The sequence below is a fragment of the Eutrigla gurnardus genome, assembly GCF_963514095.1.
Source record: "Eutrigla gurnardus genome assembly, chromosome: 10".
Taxonomy (NCBI): Eukaryota; Metazoa; Chordata; class Actinopteri; order Perciformes; family Triglidae; genus Eutrigla; species Eutrigla gurnardus.
The window spans coordinates 22,403,359-22,419,128 of NC_139924.1; the positions used below are offsets into that span (position 1 = coordinate 22,403,359).

At 42.9% G+C, this 15,770-nt stretch overlaps 2 protein-coding genes across 3 annotated transcripts; one reads left to right on the top strand and one right to left on the bottom strand.

Annotated features, from left to right (window-relative positions):
* Positions 1 to 221: 221 nt before the first annotated feature.
* Positions 222 to 8,868, bottom strand: poldip2 (polymerase (DNA-directed), delta interacting protein 2). 2 transcript variants are annotated; one of them, XM_084020110.1, is made up of 11 exons: positions 8,656 to 8,868; positions 5,502 to 5,577; positions 5,118 to 5,215; positions 4,915 to 5,014; positions 4,402 to 4,477; positions 4,120 to 4,227; positions 3,168 to 3,304; positions 3,031 to 3,057; positions 2,765 to 2,890; positions 1,603 to 1,682; positions 222 to 1,451 (listed from the first exon to the last, which is right to left on the bottom strand). In XM_084020110.1, the coding sequence occupies exons 1-11, from the start codon at positions 8,838 to 8,840 to the stop codon at positions 1,337 to 1,339; spliced, it is 1,128 nt and encodes a 375-aa protein (XP_083876236.1). In that variant the 5' UTR covers positions 8,841 to 8,868; the 3' UTR covers positions 222 to 1,336. The 2 variants fall into 2 exon arrangements, with proteins under 2 accessions (XP_083876236.1, XP_083876235.1); XM_084020109.1 differs by having other exon boundaries at positions 5,502 to 5,583.
* Positions 8,869 to 10,622: 1,754 nt separating this feature from the next.
* Positions 10,623 to 12,337, top strand: vma12 (vacuolar ATPase assembly factor VMA12). The gene is made up of 6 exons (XM_084018851.1): positions 10,623 to 11,042; positions 11,300 to 11,373; positions 11,540 to 11,629; positions 11,823 to 11,865; positions 12,008 to 12,120; positions 12,235 to 12,337. The coding sequence occupies exons 1-6, from the start codon at positions 10,859 to 10,861 to the stop codon at positions 12,328 to 12,330; spliced, it is 600 nt and encodes a 199-aa protein (XP_083874977.1). The 5' UTR covers positions 10,623 to 10,858; the 3' UTR covers positions 12,331 to 12,337.
* Positions 12,338 to 15,770: the final 3,433 nt, after the last annotated feature.

Below are 15,770 nucleotides of genomic sequence, written 5' to 3' on the forward strand. Positions count from 1 at the left end.
CAAAAAATGTTTTATTTATTTGTTTTTGCCTTTAATTACATCTCTATTTACAGTAGTTACTTGGGTTTCCTTCGTCGCTGAGAAGAGAAATTTTAGACTCGTCATTTTTTCTTGTCACAAAGCTTGCGAAGTCAGCCTTAAACATCCAGCATGTGTGGACAGGGTAAAGACATCATTCTGGTTTTAACAGAGCAGAGAGGAAATTAAACACACACGCACAAACACACACACACACACCCGTTAGTCACAACACTGCCATGAGCGTGGCTTAATTACTTTATGGTGTGTGCATTTTTTATTCGAAGACAACTATGACTAGACTCATCTCCTTTCCAGCGAAGGAGGGAATTTTCTTTTTATTGGCTGTCAACATACACGGTTCACTGCTTTTAAAAAGTATTGAGCCCCTCTTGACACTTTTAGTTTGATCTTCCACAGCATTGAATCTCAGTGGCTGTTATTACGAGTTTTGAAGCACTGATCAAGAGAACAGGACTTTAATGTCAAATATCAATATGGTGCAGCTGTGCTGTCCACGTGAGAATAAAAATGAATGAAGACAGCCAAGAGACGTGATAGACCTCTTCAAACAGACCGTAGAAGGTATTATAACCTTCTGCTGCCAAAGATGCATCTACCAAATTACATGACAGTCAATATGAAAAAAAATAGCGTTCCTAATTTGCAAATATTTGATTTATTTTGGCATTAAAAGTCTTTTATCTTTTGATCTCTGTCAAACAGTTCCATACACTGCGCTTCACTGTTGTAAAAATTAAAATTAAACAATTCAAGCTGGTTTTCCTCTCATACGGGGCCTACGGAGGTCTGACATAACTGAACTATGACAGGGCAGTATTATAAATCAAAAACATCAGGAACAGGAAAATAGGGTCCAGGATAAAATAGGCATGCATCAAACAAGAATATCAAGGAGGAGTTTGTAACACGAAGCTTAAGTAGTGGCTTACTCGTTATTTCGGCTATTGGATGCACACAGCATGTCAAGCTCAGCTTGTTAACACCTGCTTCACTCCTCACCTCCCAATACTCTCCACTGAAGACGCACAGAACTGCCAATTATTTCTCTACCCTATATAACTTAATCGATGCCAAGATTCTCTTGGGTGCACTCTGACGGGAAAAGGGGCGAGGAGGGACATCGTTTGGATGGTCTAGAAAATGCTAAATGTTCCCTTTGCATAACCTGACTCACGCTAGTTTTATGCACAAGGCTGAGGCAACGTTACGTGGGAGTACAATTCTAGACGACCCAGACAGGACCGGGACTGACGGCGTGTCTGGGGCTTCACAGGAGGGAGGTGGCTTCTCGCAGTTAGAATGTGTAGCCAGCGGGGGGCGCTTTTTCATCTTTGTTGCTCTCCAGAGAGAAAGGAGGAATGCGAACATCGAAGTGGGAGCCGTCAGTCCTCTCGATACGAAACGTCCCCCTAAGCGCAAATATAAAAACATACAAAGTTGCACGATCAGCGAGTGCAATAAGTCAAAAGGTTGTGCTAAGCTTCTAGAAGATGTCCTCAGCAGGAGAATCTGTAGCAGTGATGTGAATGGTGTAAACTGATGAAAGAAGGAGCAACTCACCACATATGACCACTGGGGGCTTGTAGAGACACATGGCTACTGTACTGAAAGGCCGGCTGTTCTTTGGACAACACCGGCTCCTGTAACGCCACACAAACACAGGTACAATGAGGCGTTACACTAATACAGTATAGTATACTGTACACAGTATACTTCACAGTCTGAGTGTATATAGAAAGGATGTCCCGATCAAGCTTTTTTTGCCCCGAAACCTGATCCGAGTGATTGAGTATCTGCTCAGTCCCGATACTTGTACTTTCCTTTTACACAGCTGCCGTACACACTTAAGGTGGCGTCTGCTTATGATGAGTAATGCAGAAATTCGACAGAATAAAACTTTTAGCTCCTGAAGGGATCAATGCAACTTTGCTGCCGTTCCTCGTCCCTAAATGCGCTCGTCGAGCAGCTCTGCGGTACATTTTAGAGAATGTATCGTTAACTCTCCTCCTTTTCACTTACAACACATCTGCTCTTAATCACAATGTAAATATTACTGCCCGACCCACTCGATCTGAAAATATAACTGCAATCTGCTCATTTCTAGTTGACGGGATTGCATTACCTGGAGCTGCATCGTATAATTCATGTGAGAAATAAGAAGATTGACTGATAACATCAAGTTTGCATGAAGCTTGAAATTTGCTTGGGGAAAACGCAGCTGTCTGCTAGGAGCGGCCACACTGAAGTGACATTTTACTATATGTCATTGTATAAGCAAACAGAATGCGTTATAGCAAATAGTTAACTTTTAAAAGTCATTCTTTTAAGCAGAGTTGGGTTCTTCCAGCTCAGACCTGCATTCCACCGGGCACAGCTGCACCGCGTCCGGCTGGGATGTGGCCACCGCAGCCGATTACAACCACTTAAGTATCCAAGTTTTTCTACATATAGTCGACTCCTGAGTGTCCTCTTAATGCACAATGAATGAGGAACAACGGAAATGTAGAAGCTGCTTATAGCTAATAATTAAGAATCAAAGTCATTGTGGGTCAGCTCGGTATTCTATCATTTCCTGGACGTACTAGAAGAAGAAGTATGTAGTATGGATTTTAAACTACAATCCAAAAAGGATGCAAGCTTCATTGCACTGGAGAAGTTTCAAAACGACTCGACACTATTTGAGTAATTTATATATACATTTATAATAATTCTGTGTACTAACCCTGCCGACGACTCCTCTTCCTCGGACTGTCTCCAGGGTTCCTGACAGGCTGAAGATCCTCCAGTGCCTCTCTCTCAGCTGAACCACCTCGTTGCCCATGTTCTCCAGACGGATACAGTAGCGCCACTGCAGGAGCACAAAACACACACTTTCATCCACGGAGCCTGCTGGCACAGGAATAGTGAATATTCACCATGAAATACACCAGTGTCTGGTCTGAAGGTGGTGTTGGTTTCCCTCAGTAACTGTTCCCCACAGATACTCACCCAGTAAACATGGGAGTTCTGGGCCTCCTGAGAACAAGAAACACGTTTCATTAACATTTAGAGAGCCAACCAGGCTCACAAGGGCAATGTAATGCTTTAAGCCATTTCTGAAGTTCAGAGTTGCGTGGGTCATTTACCCTCATGCCCATGTAGAAGGGGATGACGGTGACTCGGATGTTTTCGGTGGTCTCCCTGTGGACGTCGGACAGCTCCAGCCAGGGGTGGTTCTTCTCCTGCCACGCCTTCAGGGTGTCTCTGGCTGCGAACGGAGGAGCTGCAGGAGCACACATGTATTTACTGACAAAACTGTTTTCTATTGCTTTGTGAATCTCGTGGTTGGTGACATTGGCTTATAAGAGACCAAAAAAACATCTTGAATCTACACAAACAACTACCATTAATCACTATGAAAATACAGAAATGAATGAGACCAAAATATGAACCAACTGCATTTTCAGCTGGCAATCACACTTAACCAACCTGCTGATCGGTTCCGTTTACAAATACAATTTAAAACCTACCCAATAACAGACAGTGACACACAAATACATAATCTGATAACATTGATGCGTGAAACAAGGCTTTTATACCACTATGACCGAGCGCTCGGGTCATAGATCAGACAGACAAGAGCATCTGGGTGAAAGTGAGAAATATACACAAATCTATTATTATCTTTAATAAGTATCTAAGTATTTTTTTTCCAAGTCAGGGTCTCTACCTCTCCTCTAACATGCAGGAGTGACAGTGAGTTACTATGGTTACGTGCACGCTCTGTCTCTGTCGCGCCAAGACTTTCCATCAATTAACCATGCAATCTTGGTTTTCATAGCAGCCTCAATTGATATTTTTTCCAGTATCCCTCATATTTGGTCCTTTAAAAAAAAAAAAACATAACCAGGCACCCAGACAAAAAATAGATCTTTATTATACTAGAAATATGTGTTATTTCTGGAGTCTGTCAGAAATGTTACCCAAAAAACACTACTTGAAAATAACGTAATGTGTATTATATGCATGTAGTCACTGAGGTGAACCTGTGGATATTTGAACAGATTTGTGAAGCGGATGTTGTCGAGGAGCGTTTACATTTGGCAGGGTTGAACAAGAGGAAGCGCTCAAACAGCTCGTGCTGGATGGGGAGCTGCTCTGCAGAGTTGTAGGGCAGGATGTCTTCGTGGCTCACATAGTCCAGACCTGAAGTAGAGAAACGCAGACACGCGGTCACATGACACCCCAGAACAACAATTACCACCTCAAAAAAAGGGAAGTTAAAAAGGTAAACTGGGTCAAACGTTTTAAGAAAGAGGAATCTGAATGTTTAATACCTTAGAGGAATGGTATGAGGATGGTATTATCATTAATTCATACCTGGGATAGCATACAGGGCTCTGCTGTCATCATGGTTGGCCAGAAACGTCACTGCTTCTGTCTGGGACCTCTGAGACTGTCAACAACACAAACCAAAAGTCACACAGCTGGTCACCTCAACTGGTCCTTTCGGCACCCATGTAAAACACTATACTAATATAAATGATCGCATTCTTATAAATATGCATCTCGACTTCCTCGCTTCTCTCCATGCTGTTCTCATTCCCTCAATCTGCCTTCTCTCAAATATAATGGGACTTTATGGCACTCGGCTTTTGGAGCCTATATAGTATATTTTGAGCTTTTCCTCATCTGATGCGAAGGTCCAGGGATACAGGATGTAAAGCCTTCTGAGGCACATTTATGACATTGGGCTATATATGAGCTCTGTTCTGGTTATGCAACAGCACAACATTGGCATAGTGCCACTGTTGTTTTTATAGTTTTATAAAACACCTTGAAACAAACAGAAGATCTCTAGGGGAAATAAAGCAAAACTGTGCAGTGACTTACTATATGAGGGCAGTCCCTAGTGTCAATCAGGACTTGGTAGTAGGTGTGAGTCTTCCCCTTCACCTCCTTGGACCCGTGGGCTCCTGGAGGTTCAGGTTTACTGAAGGAGACAAAAAAAGATCTCGGTTACATAAGTCTCACCGACAAAAACAAGCCAACAAGGGCCTGTTTGATGCAGTCTGCAGCCAGAGATGGATGTTTACCTCTCGGACATGGGAGGGGTGATGTCTCTGTCGTAGAGGCGGGCATGCCAGGGAAACAAGACGATGCCTCTGTAGCCAAACACACTGTGGAGAAACAGCTGAGGAGAGCACAACAACAAGCAGACATGGGATGAGTTGCAGGGAGATTATAGCTGTAGGAGGTTTAATAAAGCATAAAATTAGATGGGATTACAGTCACTTGACAGGATCATGCAAATATGCCATCATAATAAAAAAAAAGTACTGATTTATCAACAGATCATAACGCAGGACAGCACAGTGATTTTAAAAAATAAGTCCAATATTGACATAAGTGATTTTGTAGTGAGGGAGAAATCCCCTGTGATGGTGTATGAGTGTGTTTGATGACTGAAAGTGACTCACCTGTCCCGTTTCATATTTGCCGTGCTGCTTCACAGCCTCAAACATTCCCACCGTCTCCAAAATCTTCCCTTCAGGCCTGCTCCTGCCAAATACAGGCAACACCATTACACACTGGACCCTGAGCACCTGTGTGTGCGTGCGTGTGTGTGCGTGTGCGTGTGTGTGTGTGTGCATCAAAAGAAAAACATGATCACAAACTAACATGCAGGTCTGTATACAAAACATGGGGACTTTGATCAAAACAACATCCTATATGGACAAACAGTCCATAAATCCATAAGGAGCCTCAACAGGAAACCCTGCGGCTGTGAATAGCGGAGGCTTCAGGATTTGCCCTCCTGCGGAGACGATTTACATTCATCCCTACAGGGAAAATCCTGCTGCCACCGTTTGGCCTCTCTCCTCCCCTTTGGTCCTAATCTCAATCACAACTTTGACAAGATTGAATAAAACACCTCGACTTGTCAGACGTCAACAAACAGGAATACATCAATCTAATCTCTGTGTCCTCGCCAGCAGCCTCGCAACAACACACACAGAGAGAGGGAGAGAGAGAGAGAGAGAGAGAGAGAGAATTACCGCTGACAACAACAGCTGGTCACTTCAAATAAATAACACGAACACTTCTGTGCTTCCTGCTAAGCTAATCTTCACTACAGAGATGAAGAGTGGGGATTAATGAGGTGGATATATGGATGGTGGGATTTAATATTATACTGTAGGTTGGGTTCAGGTTATTTTCTGATCATGGGTGCATTGCACAAGAATAATTACAAAACCGGAGGAAATCTAATTTTTTCTATGAGAAATATGCTTTAAGTCCAACTGAATCCAAATTGCTTTTTTTGTCTACTACAGCACCGCCACTGATGGCCAACGCATGAACCTGAGTTTGTGCACAATACAAACAAAACAAACGGTTTCTGCAGGGTAACAGATATGTCCTGATGAGTTTACTTCACTGTTCATACTGTAAATCAGAGTTAACAGGCTTTAGCAGCTCTTCTGCTGTTTTCTACATCGCTACCAATCTGAGAAATGTCAATATGACCAGAGAAAAATAGTATCTAAATATAACAAACCCGTTAGAAACCCTGGAACCAGCCTGAGCCAACAGCTTCCCCTGGTCAACAACCTGCCCTGCCAATGAACACGAGGTCAACAGCATCCCCCTTTTACTTCTGTACTGGAGTGCTTCTGCAGCGAGGCCAGGTCATTGTGCCACTGAGCCGTCATCTTGTTGGGGAAAGGTGGGGAATGACAGCGGTTAGACGGGAGATTATGATAACACAATGAAAAGGTTACATAAAAAGTGAGAGGCACAAGCTGGTGGTGAATAACTTCCGCTATTCCAAATCCTGAGGGGGCCCTCACCCCCTTGTCTCTCTAAATCAAGCAGCCAAGAGTGAACATACGACAACAGCACCCCTCAATAATCTACCACAAAATTACAAAAAAAAAAAAAAAGATTAGCAGATTAAGAGAAACATCTTGTCAGGAAAGCAGCTTGTCCACCTTAAAACGGTCAGACCACCTTAGGTGAACCTGACCGGAGTCTTCGCTAACTTCGAGGCTAACCCCTGTCCATTTAATCAGCAGGCGACCAGCTCAGAATAAATGGTACACGCTGCCCTGCTACGTTCACAGTCGTAACGTTACTGATGAGCTCATGCTCATCGCCACGAAACACAAACGCTTTTTTCCCCTCAACACTTTGTTATTTACATAATCTGTCTGCGCAGGTGGTGACGATGTGATGGGGGTGACAGGAGGAGACAGAGACAGTCTCAAGTGTGCTCTGATATTGGCATTGGATAGCTGTTTACAGTTTGTCCATGTATACAGTATACTGTATCAGTCACTAACGAATAAATCATTCATGAATTAATAATGTCATGTTCACTACAGGGACTTTAAACTCAAAATTATTTATGGAAAAGTTATGCCTCACTAGCAGAAATAACACAGCTGAATCTGTAAGTAACGTATGATATGGAGTGAAATTAAATGTATGAGAGGCTCTCACAGGTCATTTCTAAAAATCTAGCTTCAATTCAGCACCTCACCATCTGCAGTTTCTTCTGTCTCCATAACGTGCATATGCATGGGTCAGAGTCTCTGCAAGTTTCTCAAGTTTGTTTTATAGATCGGAACGTTTATGCTGAAGTGGCGGCCCGTTATTGTTAGTATGCAACAGTTACAAGTGAGATCCATGGACTTGCTGAACTTAGAGTTTGGCAGTTAGTTAATAATTTCTACAACCCAAATCTGTAAGAGTCTTGCCACAGACCTGCATGTGTTGTTATAAACCCCGAACTCAATTAATTTAAATATAACCTCAGTGATTATCAGTTGATGTGCATGTGGCAGCAGGTAACTAAGTTTTATGAGTCCAGTAATGACGCACGTTTTAATATGTCTCAGCAAATACGTAAAATATTTATATTATGTAATGACGTCTATTAAATACAGAGATTATGATTAATGAGCACAATGAGATGATCTTCTCTTGATGCTGTTTTTGTTGGTGGGGGAGGGCAAAGTTTTTCATTATGCAATAGTTAACATTATAACAGCAAATCAACCCTAAACAGAGTTTTTACAGTCAAATCAAGGACGAAAGGGTCATGTCAAAAAGTAAACGTGTTATGTTGTAAACTATATAAGATGCATGAATTCACCGTAAGATACGGACACCAGTGCTTTACATCATTTACAGGCTGTTGCGTCAGTATTACGGTGTTATAATCACGGCACTAATGCGCACTCACGATTACTGCACCGATGATAATCATATTCTTAAACACGCCAAATAACTAAAGAAGAATTCTCCTCCAATGTGTGTGATTTAACATGCGGGCTGGAGACAATCCGACCAGACGGTGTTGCTCAATAACATGCTGGCTGGCTAGCTCACTAGCTAATGGCCAGCAGAGGACAACGGCACTTAAATATCATTTTCTGCTTCCAAACAACACCTCGTGTTTTTCCACCTCACGTTCGTGAAGCGGGCACCACCCGGAGACGTGTGTCTGCTTCACCAAAACGCGACCAGCGTCTTTACGGTGCCATCTTGCCAAGCTCGTAGTTAGCTAAAGCGGCTAGCATGTTAGCATCGCCTGAGGAGGACGCTGGCTGCTAGCTCGGCTCTTACCGTGACGACATGAACCTTCTCTGCTGGACGTCGCCGGGCAGTCTGCATGCTTGGCATTGGACCCGCGGCCTGAACACCTCAAACCCGCTGCTGCTATCAACCGCACTCAGGAGTCTCTGTGTGTGTTTCTTGTTGTATTTACTGACAGTGCTCAGCAAGCCTCGGCGTAACGCGCAGGCCGCCATCTTTTCCAGCCCAGGGAGCAGGCACGCGCACATAAACGTATTTACAGAAGGGCACTGATGCTGCGTTCAGGGAACACCTGAAGATTCGAGTTGCTAAACTTGAACGTCTTTCTTTCTTTGTTTTAAACAGACGGGAGTTCTTTCTTTGTCACATTATGCTTGTAAAAAAACAAAAAAACAAAAACAAGAGTAATTCAGCCTGGTTTCAATATTATAATCTGACAGAAAGCAGGGAAGTTTTAATAGATTTGCTAAAAAGATGAGCAATAACCACTCAAACTCAAATATCTGACCACCTAATGTTTGTTTCAAATCAAATCAAATTTAACTTTATTGTCATTTTGTTCATACACCTGGTAACAACAAAACAAGAAGGTGATTCTCGTTAGATCAGGTACACAGGTTCACACATTCACCTTTCATTCCCATCTATAATAAAATAATTGTGGTTGAAGAAATCAATGACAGTTGCACAATAAAAAGTGATATTTGCAGAATAAATTAATATAAAATATTCTCTGTAAATAGACAAAGTGCAAACAGATTTTAAAATTGTGCTGGAGACCGAGTCCAGTTAGATTAAAGGGGCTGGCATATTTAGCAGACGGACAGCTTGTGGCAGGAAGCTGTTCAGCAGCCTGGTGGTGGAGCATCTTATGCTATGTTAGCCTTTCTGGGAGGGTAGCAGCTGAAAGTGAGTGTGAGGAGTCTGACAATATTCCGGGCCCCGTTCTTGCAGTGGCTCAGGAATTTCTCCTGTACAGTGGGAAGTGAGACTCCAGTGATTTTTCTGCAGTTCTGACTACCCTGTGAAGGGCCTTTTCGTCCACCGCACTGCAGCTTGAGAACCACGTGGAGATGGCAAAAGTCAGTCACTCTCCACTGCCCCCCTATAAAATGAAGTGAGGATGCTGGTAGGAAGTGAGGCCTGTTCAGAGTTTCCTGAGGAAGCACAGTCTCTGTTGGGCTCGCTTCACTAGCCCAGTGGTGTTCTTCGACCAGGAGAGGTTTTCAGAGATCTCCACTCCCAGGAACTAAACGTTCTCCACCCTTTCCACTTCACGGTTGCTGATACAGAAAGGCTTGTGGCTCCCGTTGTGATGTTCGGAAGTCAATAATGATTTCCTTAGTTTTGTCCACATTGAGCACCTGGTTGTTGTCTCTGCACCAGCTCTCAAACAGTTTGACCTCTTCAAGACAACAAGACCAACGACTGTAGTGTCGTCTACAAACTTGACGATCGGGTTGTCATTGTGCCTGGTGTCAGCAGTGTGTACAGCAGTGGGCTGCGCACACATCCTTGAGGGGGTCCTGTGCTCAGTGTGATGGAGTTGGAGATGCCCCCCCCCCCCCCCCCCCACGCGTACTGACTGTGGTCTCTCAGTCAGGAAGTCCAGTATCCAGTGATAGATTGTGGGGTTTAGACCCAAGAGGAGAAGTTTCTCCATCAGTCTGTGATTGTATTAAAAGCAGAGCTGAAGTCAACATAAATTATTCTGGCGTTGGTGTGTAGTTATACTTTAAAATAGGTGAAGTATCAGGTTCCCAAATAAAGTAATATAACACCAGGCTTTACGAGCTTATAAGGAAACACTGAAGGCACCAAAGCAGGTCACGTGTCCTGCAGCGAGCAGCATTTGAGTTGAATTTGCAAATAAATAAAATATTAACAGTTTAAAACGATTATCAAGGAGACTTGAACATTTTAAAATGCACAATAACAATAAATGTTCTTAAAAACAAAATACAAGTTCACGCAGTCGGTCATGTGAGCGAATACGTCATCGCGTCACGAGACTAACAACATGGCTGCGTGTTTGGTTTTGTACATTTGCCTCTAGCTGTGTGTAAGCTGTTAAACTTCAATGTATCGCCACTAAAAACAGGTGGTTTCGGCTCATTTTGTTGTAGGTACGTGCGGGCTGTCACATCGTGCTTCACCGAGAAAAAAACTTGACAAAAAGGTGTTTTTTATCCAGATAACAGCGTCACTAAAAACCAGACTTCGGAATAAAACCATGGCCTCGTCATTTGTCGTCGGGGGTAAATTCAGAAACATGGCGACGCTGTTATTGGAGAAAACTGACTCGTCTCTGCCGGAGAGATTGAGAGGAGAACTGGAGGAGACTCTCGGAAAACCGGAACCAGCAACCGTGTCCTTCCGCACCGTCAGGAGCCTGAAGAAGTACCTCCAGGACCAAGGTACTCCTGACTGCTGTTTCCTAAACCAGACAGACGTTGTTACAACTACAGAGATTAAAAAACGTTGCTAATGTAAACGTATTAAGAGGCATTCACTGTAGATTTGTAGCAACAAACACTCTTATTGGTCCTTAACGACTAAAAAAACATTGCAACTACAGTGATTAATACGATTTCATTCGTCAACACATCAGGATTTAGTCCTTTTAGTGTTGTGAAATAAAATAATTCATATTATAATCATTGTCTTCCACCAGGGCATCCTGTCTACCTGCATGAGTTGTTGGAGGACAGCTCACTGCACCTGCCCCAGGTGGAGACGCCTCCCAGAGTAAGTGAATATATATATATATATATATATATATATATATATATATATATACATACACACACACACACAGGTACTGTAAATAGTGGAACTGCAACTCATCCCTATATCCCGTATAAAGAGCCTTGATATAAGATAAGGAATGAAAGCGTTGACTTTTCTCCATCAGAACCCCGAGCTCGTCGCACGTCTCGAGAGGATCAAAGCCAGACTGGCCAACGAGGAGTACAACAGAATGACACGCAACGTCAACACTCAGGTACGTTTTTCTATCCATTAAGAATAGCTTTGTCTTATCTGTTTACATCGTCCCACATATAAATGCATATTATCTTTCCGAGGCGGAGAAAACCAGCTGTTTGACGGTTGTATTCCTTGAAAAAGGAACACATGCTGCTTTTTGTAGTTTTGCACATATTTATTTTCTATGTGATGATTATCTTTGTCTTCAGGAAGTCAACCGTAATGGAACAATAGCAGATTTTGGACGACAAGGTGAGAGTGGTACACATCTGGCATTAAACATTTTAATATAATTTTGATGCTTGTATTATATTTCCACCGCTGCAGCGACCGGAGGCTGGATTATGTGTGTCTCATACTGAAAACAAACATGTTTTCCTCCCTCTTCCTTCAGTGCGATCAGCCAAAGCAGTGGTGGCGACCGTATTTAACTTCCTGGTCACAGTGGTTGCTGCTTTTGCCTGTTCCTATATGGGGAGTCAGTACCTGTTCACGGACACTGCAGCGGTAAGAGCACATTTCACTTTACATGTCTGCTATACGTCAGATATATGTACAACCAGCTGCATGCAAAGTTGACCTAACTTTGGCCTCTTTTTGCTTCTGTCCCTTGTTCTCCAGCGAGTAATATCGGCTGTGATTGCTGCCTCTGTGGTGGGGCTTGCTGAGCTGTATGTGCTGGTCCGGACCATGGAGGGGGAACTAGGGGAGCCATAGCAGCTACGTGAACCCCGGCCGCCCCACTGAGCCTGCTGAGCGGGACAGAAGGATCACTTTGCCATGACAACCTACTGGACTTTAAAAAAACATAAGGGACTTTTATTAAAGTTACTGATAATTTAAAAAGTGATACTTGCAGCACGGAATGGAAGCTGGAACATTACAAGAAAGCACATTTGTTCAAAATGACTAAATATCTGTTCTTTCACTTTGTCGCATACTACTGCTTAATCTGACATTCCACCCGCCCAGATGTTTTTTAATTCAATCAATACATGAATTGTTTCTCTTATTTATTTGCAGCTGTTTTGTATTTCCGATTTTCCCTTAAACTACAACCTGAAAAGGAATGGTAATTTACTTATGATTCCTTTCTTTTGTGATCTAAGATGTAATTGTATTTTTGTGTCCAATAAAATCATCAGCACTAACCAGCAGGGGCCTCATTTAGAAAAGCTTGCGTACGCACAAAACGGGGCTGGAAACGTGCGTACGCCACTTTCCACGCAAAGGTTGTGATCTATAAAAAGCGAACTTGACTGTAAAGTGTGCGTACCTGGAAGCAAACTGAGCCATGTGTACGCACATTCTGGAGACATGCAATATAACCAAAAGTATTGACTCACCTGCCTTGACTCGAATATGAATTTAAGTGACATCCGATTCTTAATCCATAGGGTTTAATATGACGTCGATCCACCCTTTGCAGCTAAAACAGCTTCAACTTTTCTGGGCATTCTTTCCACAAGGTTCAGGAGTGTGTTTATGAGACTTTTTGACCATTCTTCCAGAAGCGTATTTGTGAGGTCACACACTGATGTTGGAGGGAAGGCCTGGCTCTCAGTCTCCGCTCTAATTCATCCCAAAGGTGTTCTATCGGGTTGAGGTCAGGACTCTGTGCAGGCCAGTCAAGTTCATCCACACCAAACTCTCTCATCCATGTCTTTATGGACCTTGCTTTGTGCACTGGTGCTCAGTCATGTTGGAACAGGAAGGGGCCGTCCCCAAACTGTTCCACAAAGTTGGGAGCATGGAATTGTCCAACATCTCTTGGTATGCTGAAGCATTCAGAGTTCCTTTCACTGGAACTAAGGGGCCAAGCCAAGCTCCTGAAAAACACCCCCACACCATAATCCACCCTCCACCGAATTTTACACGTGGCACAATACAGTCAGACAAGTACCGTTGTCCTGGCAACCGCCAAACCCAGACTCGTCCATCAGATTGCCAGATGGAGAAGCATGCTTCTTCACTCCAGAGAACGCGTATCCACTCCTCTAGAGTCCAGTGGCGGCGTGCTTTACACCACTGCATCCGATGCTTTGCATTGCACTTGCTGATGTATGGCTTGGATGCAGCTGATCGCCATGGAAACCCATTCCATGAAGCTCTCTATGCTGTTCTTGAGTTAATCTGAAGGCCACATGAAGTTTGGAGGTCTGTAGGGATTGACTGCAGAAAGTTGGTGACCTCAGCATCCACTGACCCCGCTCCGTCATTTTACGTGGTCTACCACTTCTTGGCTGAGTTGCTGTCGTTCCCAATCAATTCCACTTTCTCATAATCCCACTGACAGTTGACTGTGGAATATTTAGCAGTGAGGAAATTTCACGACTGGACTTGTTACACAGGTGGCATCCTATCACAGTACCCCGCTGGAATTCACTGAGCTCCTGAGAGCGACCCATTCTTTCACAGATGTTTGTAGAAACAGTCTGCATGCCTAGGTGCTGCTTTTATACACCTGTGGCCATGGAAGTGACTGGAACACCTGATTTCAATTATTTGGATGGGTGAGTGAATACTTTTGGCAACATGACTTGCACTGGTGGTCCCTTAACTTTCCATTTAGTAGAAATCATCTGGTCAAAATTTAAAGGTCTGGAACTGCAGCTCTATATCAGAGAAATAAGGGACCTTGGGAAGAGTAACTTGTCAAAAAAATGTACACAAGTGAGCAAACTACCCCGAGATGAAGAATATATGAGATGCGTCTGAAAGCCCCGGGAAAAGCTCGGGTCAAGTTGTTTGTTTTTTTTGTCAGATAATAGCTCTCTGAATAACCCAGCAGCTGTGGCACCACATAATAATACTGTTTACTGAAATGATTTCCTCGTCCGGCTCCACCTGACAGATGTGCTAATAATCGTCTTCTGATCTGTGCTGACTGTATCTGCGTTGACGTGACTCGTCGACACAGAAAACACAGGAGTCGTGATAGAAGACTTTGAACAATAACTCCATGTGTCTTATTTCATACGACACGCTAGATCTCTGATCCCTTCTCCAGATATGAATTCTGTTTTTTTTTTATTGTAAAGTATCCTCCTGTTATCAAGTCCTGTCATATCAGTGGAAGGATTAAATTATGTGACTACATCTGGAATACAAAAAAAAGTATCTTCCAAAGATCTGAGATTTGACACCCGGATTAAAGGTTTATTGAAAGATTATTTGGTATTAAAGATGATTATGATATGCAGAGATGTCTGTCCAGCGCTGGGCGAACAGTGCAGGCTGCTGTCTGTCATATTTGTATTATACCTCTCATGTAATATTTCCAAAACTTAAATCCAGGCAGAATTACAGAGCCTGTAAGCTGATAGACCCTGAGCTCTGGCTTTAATCGAGTTCTTATTTTTCATCTTCCCCTTACAGTACAGAAAATGAAAAAAAATATATATTTTGACTTAGAAAATAATTATTCCTGTCATGGTATCTTACCACAAGGAATCATTTTAATCGGGATGTTTTGAAAGATAATACCTGCGGGGTTGCTGCATTAAACATGCCATGGTTCAGCTTAGAGCGGGAAAACAGGAGCCGGCATCTGTGACGGCATCCCCGTCCAGTACATCGGTCAATCCACCGTGTTGGAGGGTCAGTGAGCCGCTGTCAGTCCTTCCATCAGTCCTTTATTTATTCACAAAACATCAAAACCACAGGAGAAACATAGCGGAACAAGTCCTGAGCTTAGACCTTTGCCACATTTTACATTTGCCTCGGCTCAGCTTCCATTCGCAGAACTTTCGACACAAAGTTCCGAACTCTTAGTGTCGGGCCTCAGAATCTCACATTATCCTTCATCAGGGCATTTCAGCACTGTATGGATTTTATCATTGTTGCATTTTAAAATAAATCAGCAACCAACTCTCTGTAGTCATTTCCTCAACATATAAATGGGGAAGAAAATGTGCAATGTCAGCAGAATTTAGTGTTTGATATCATAAAGAGTGAGAATAAAAATAAAGTTTCTATTCAAGATGGTAAATCTTAAATGTTTCAGTCTGTCATACGTCTTTAGACTGATAAGTCCAAGCTGATACCAGCAGACAATCATGTTGGAATTCATCACATCATATGATGGTAATCACGTTTCTTGTTTTTTAATCCATCACTTACATTTGACATAAAGTCATAAGCAGATATGTAACGCT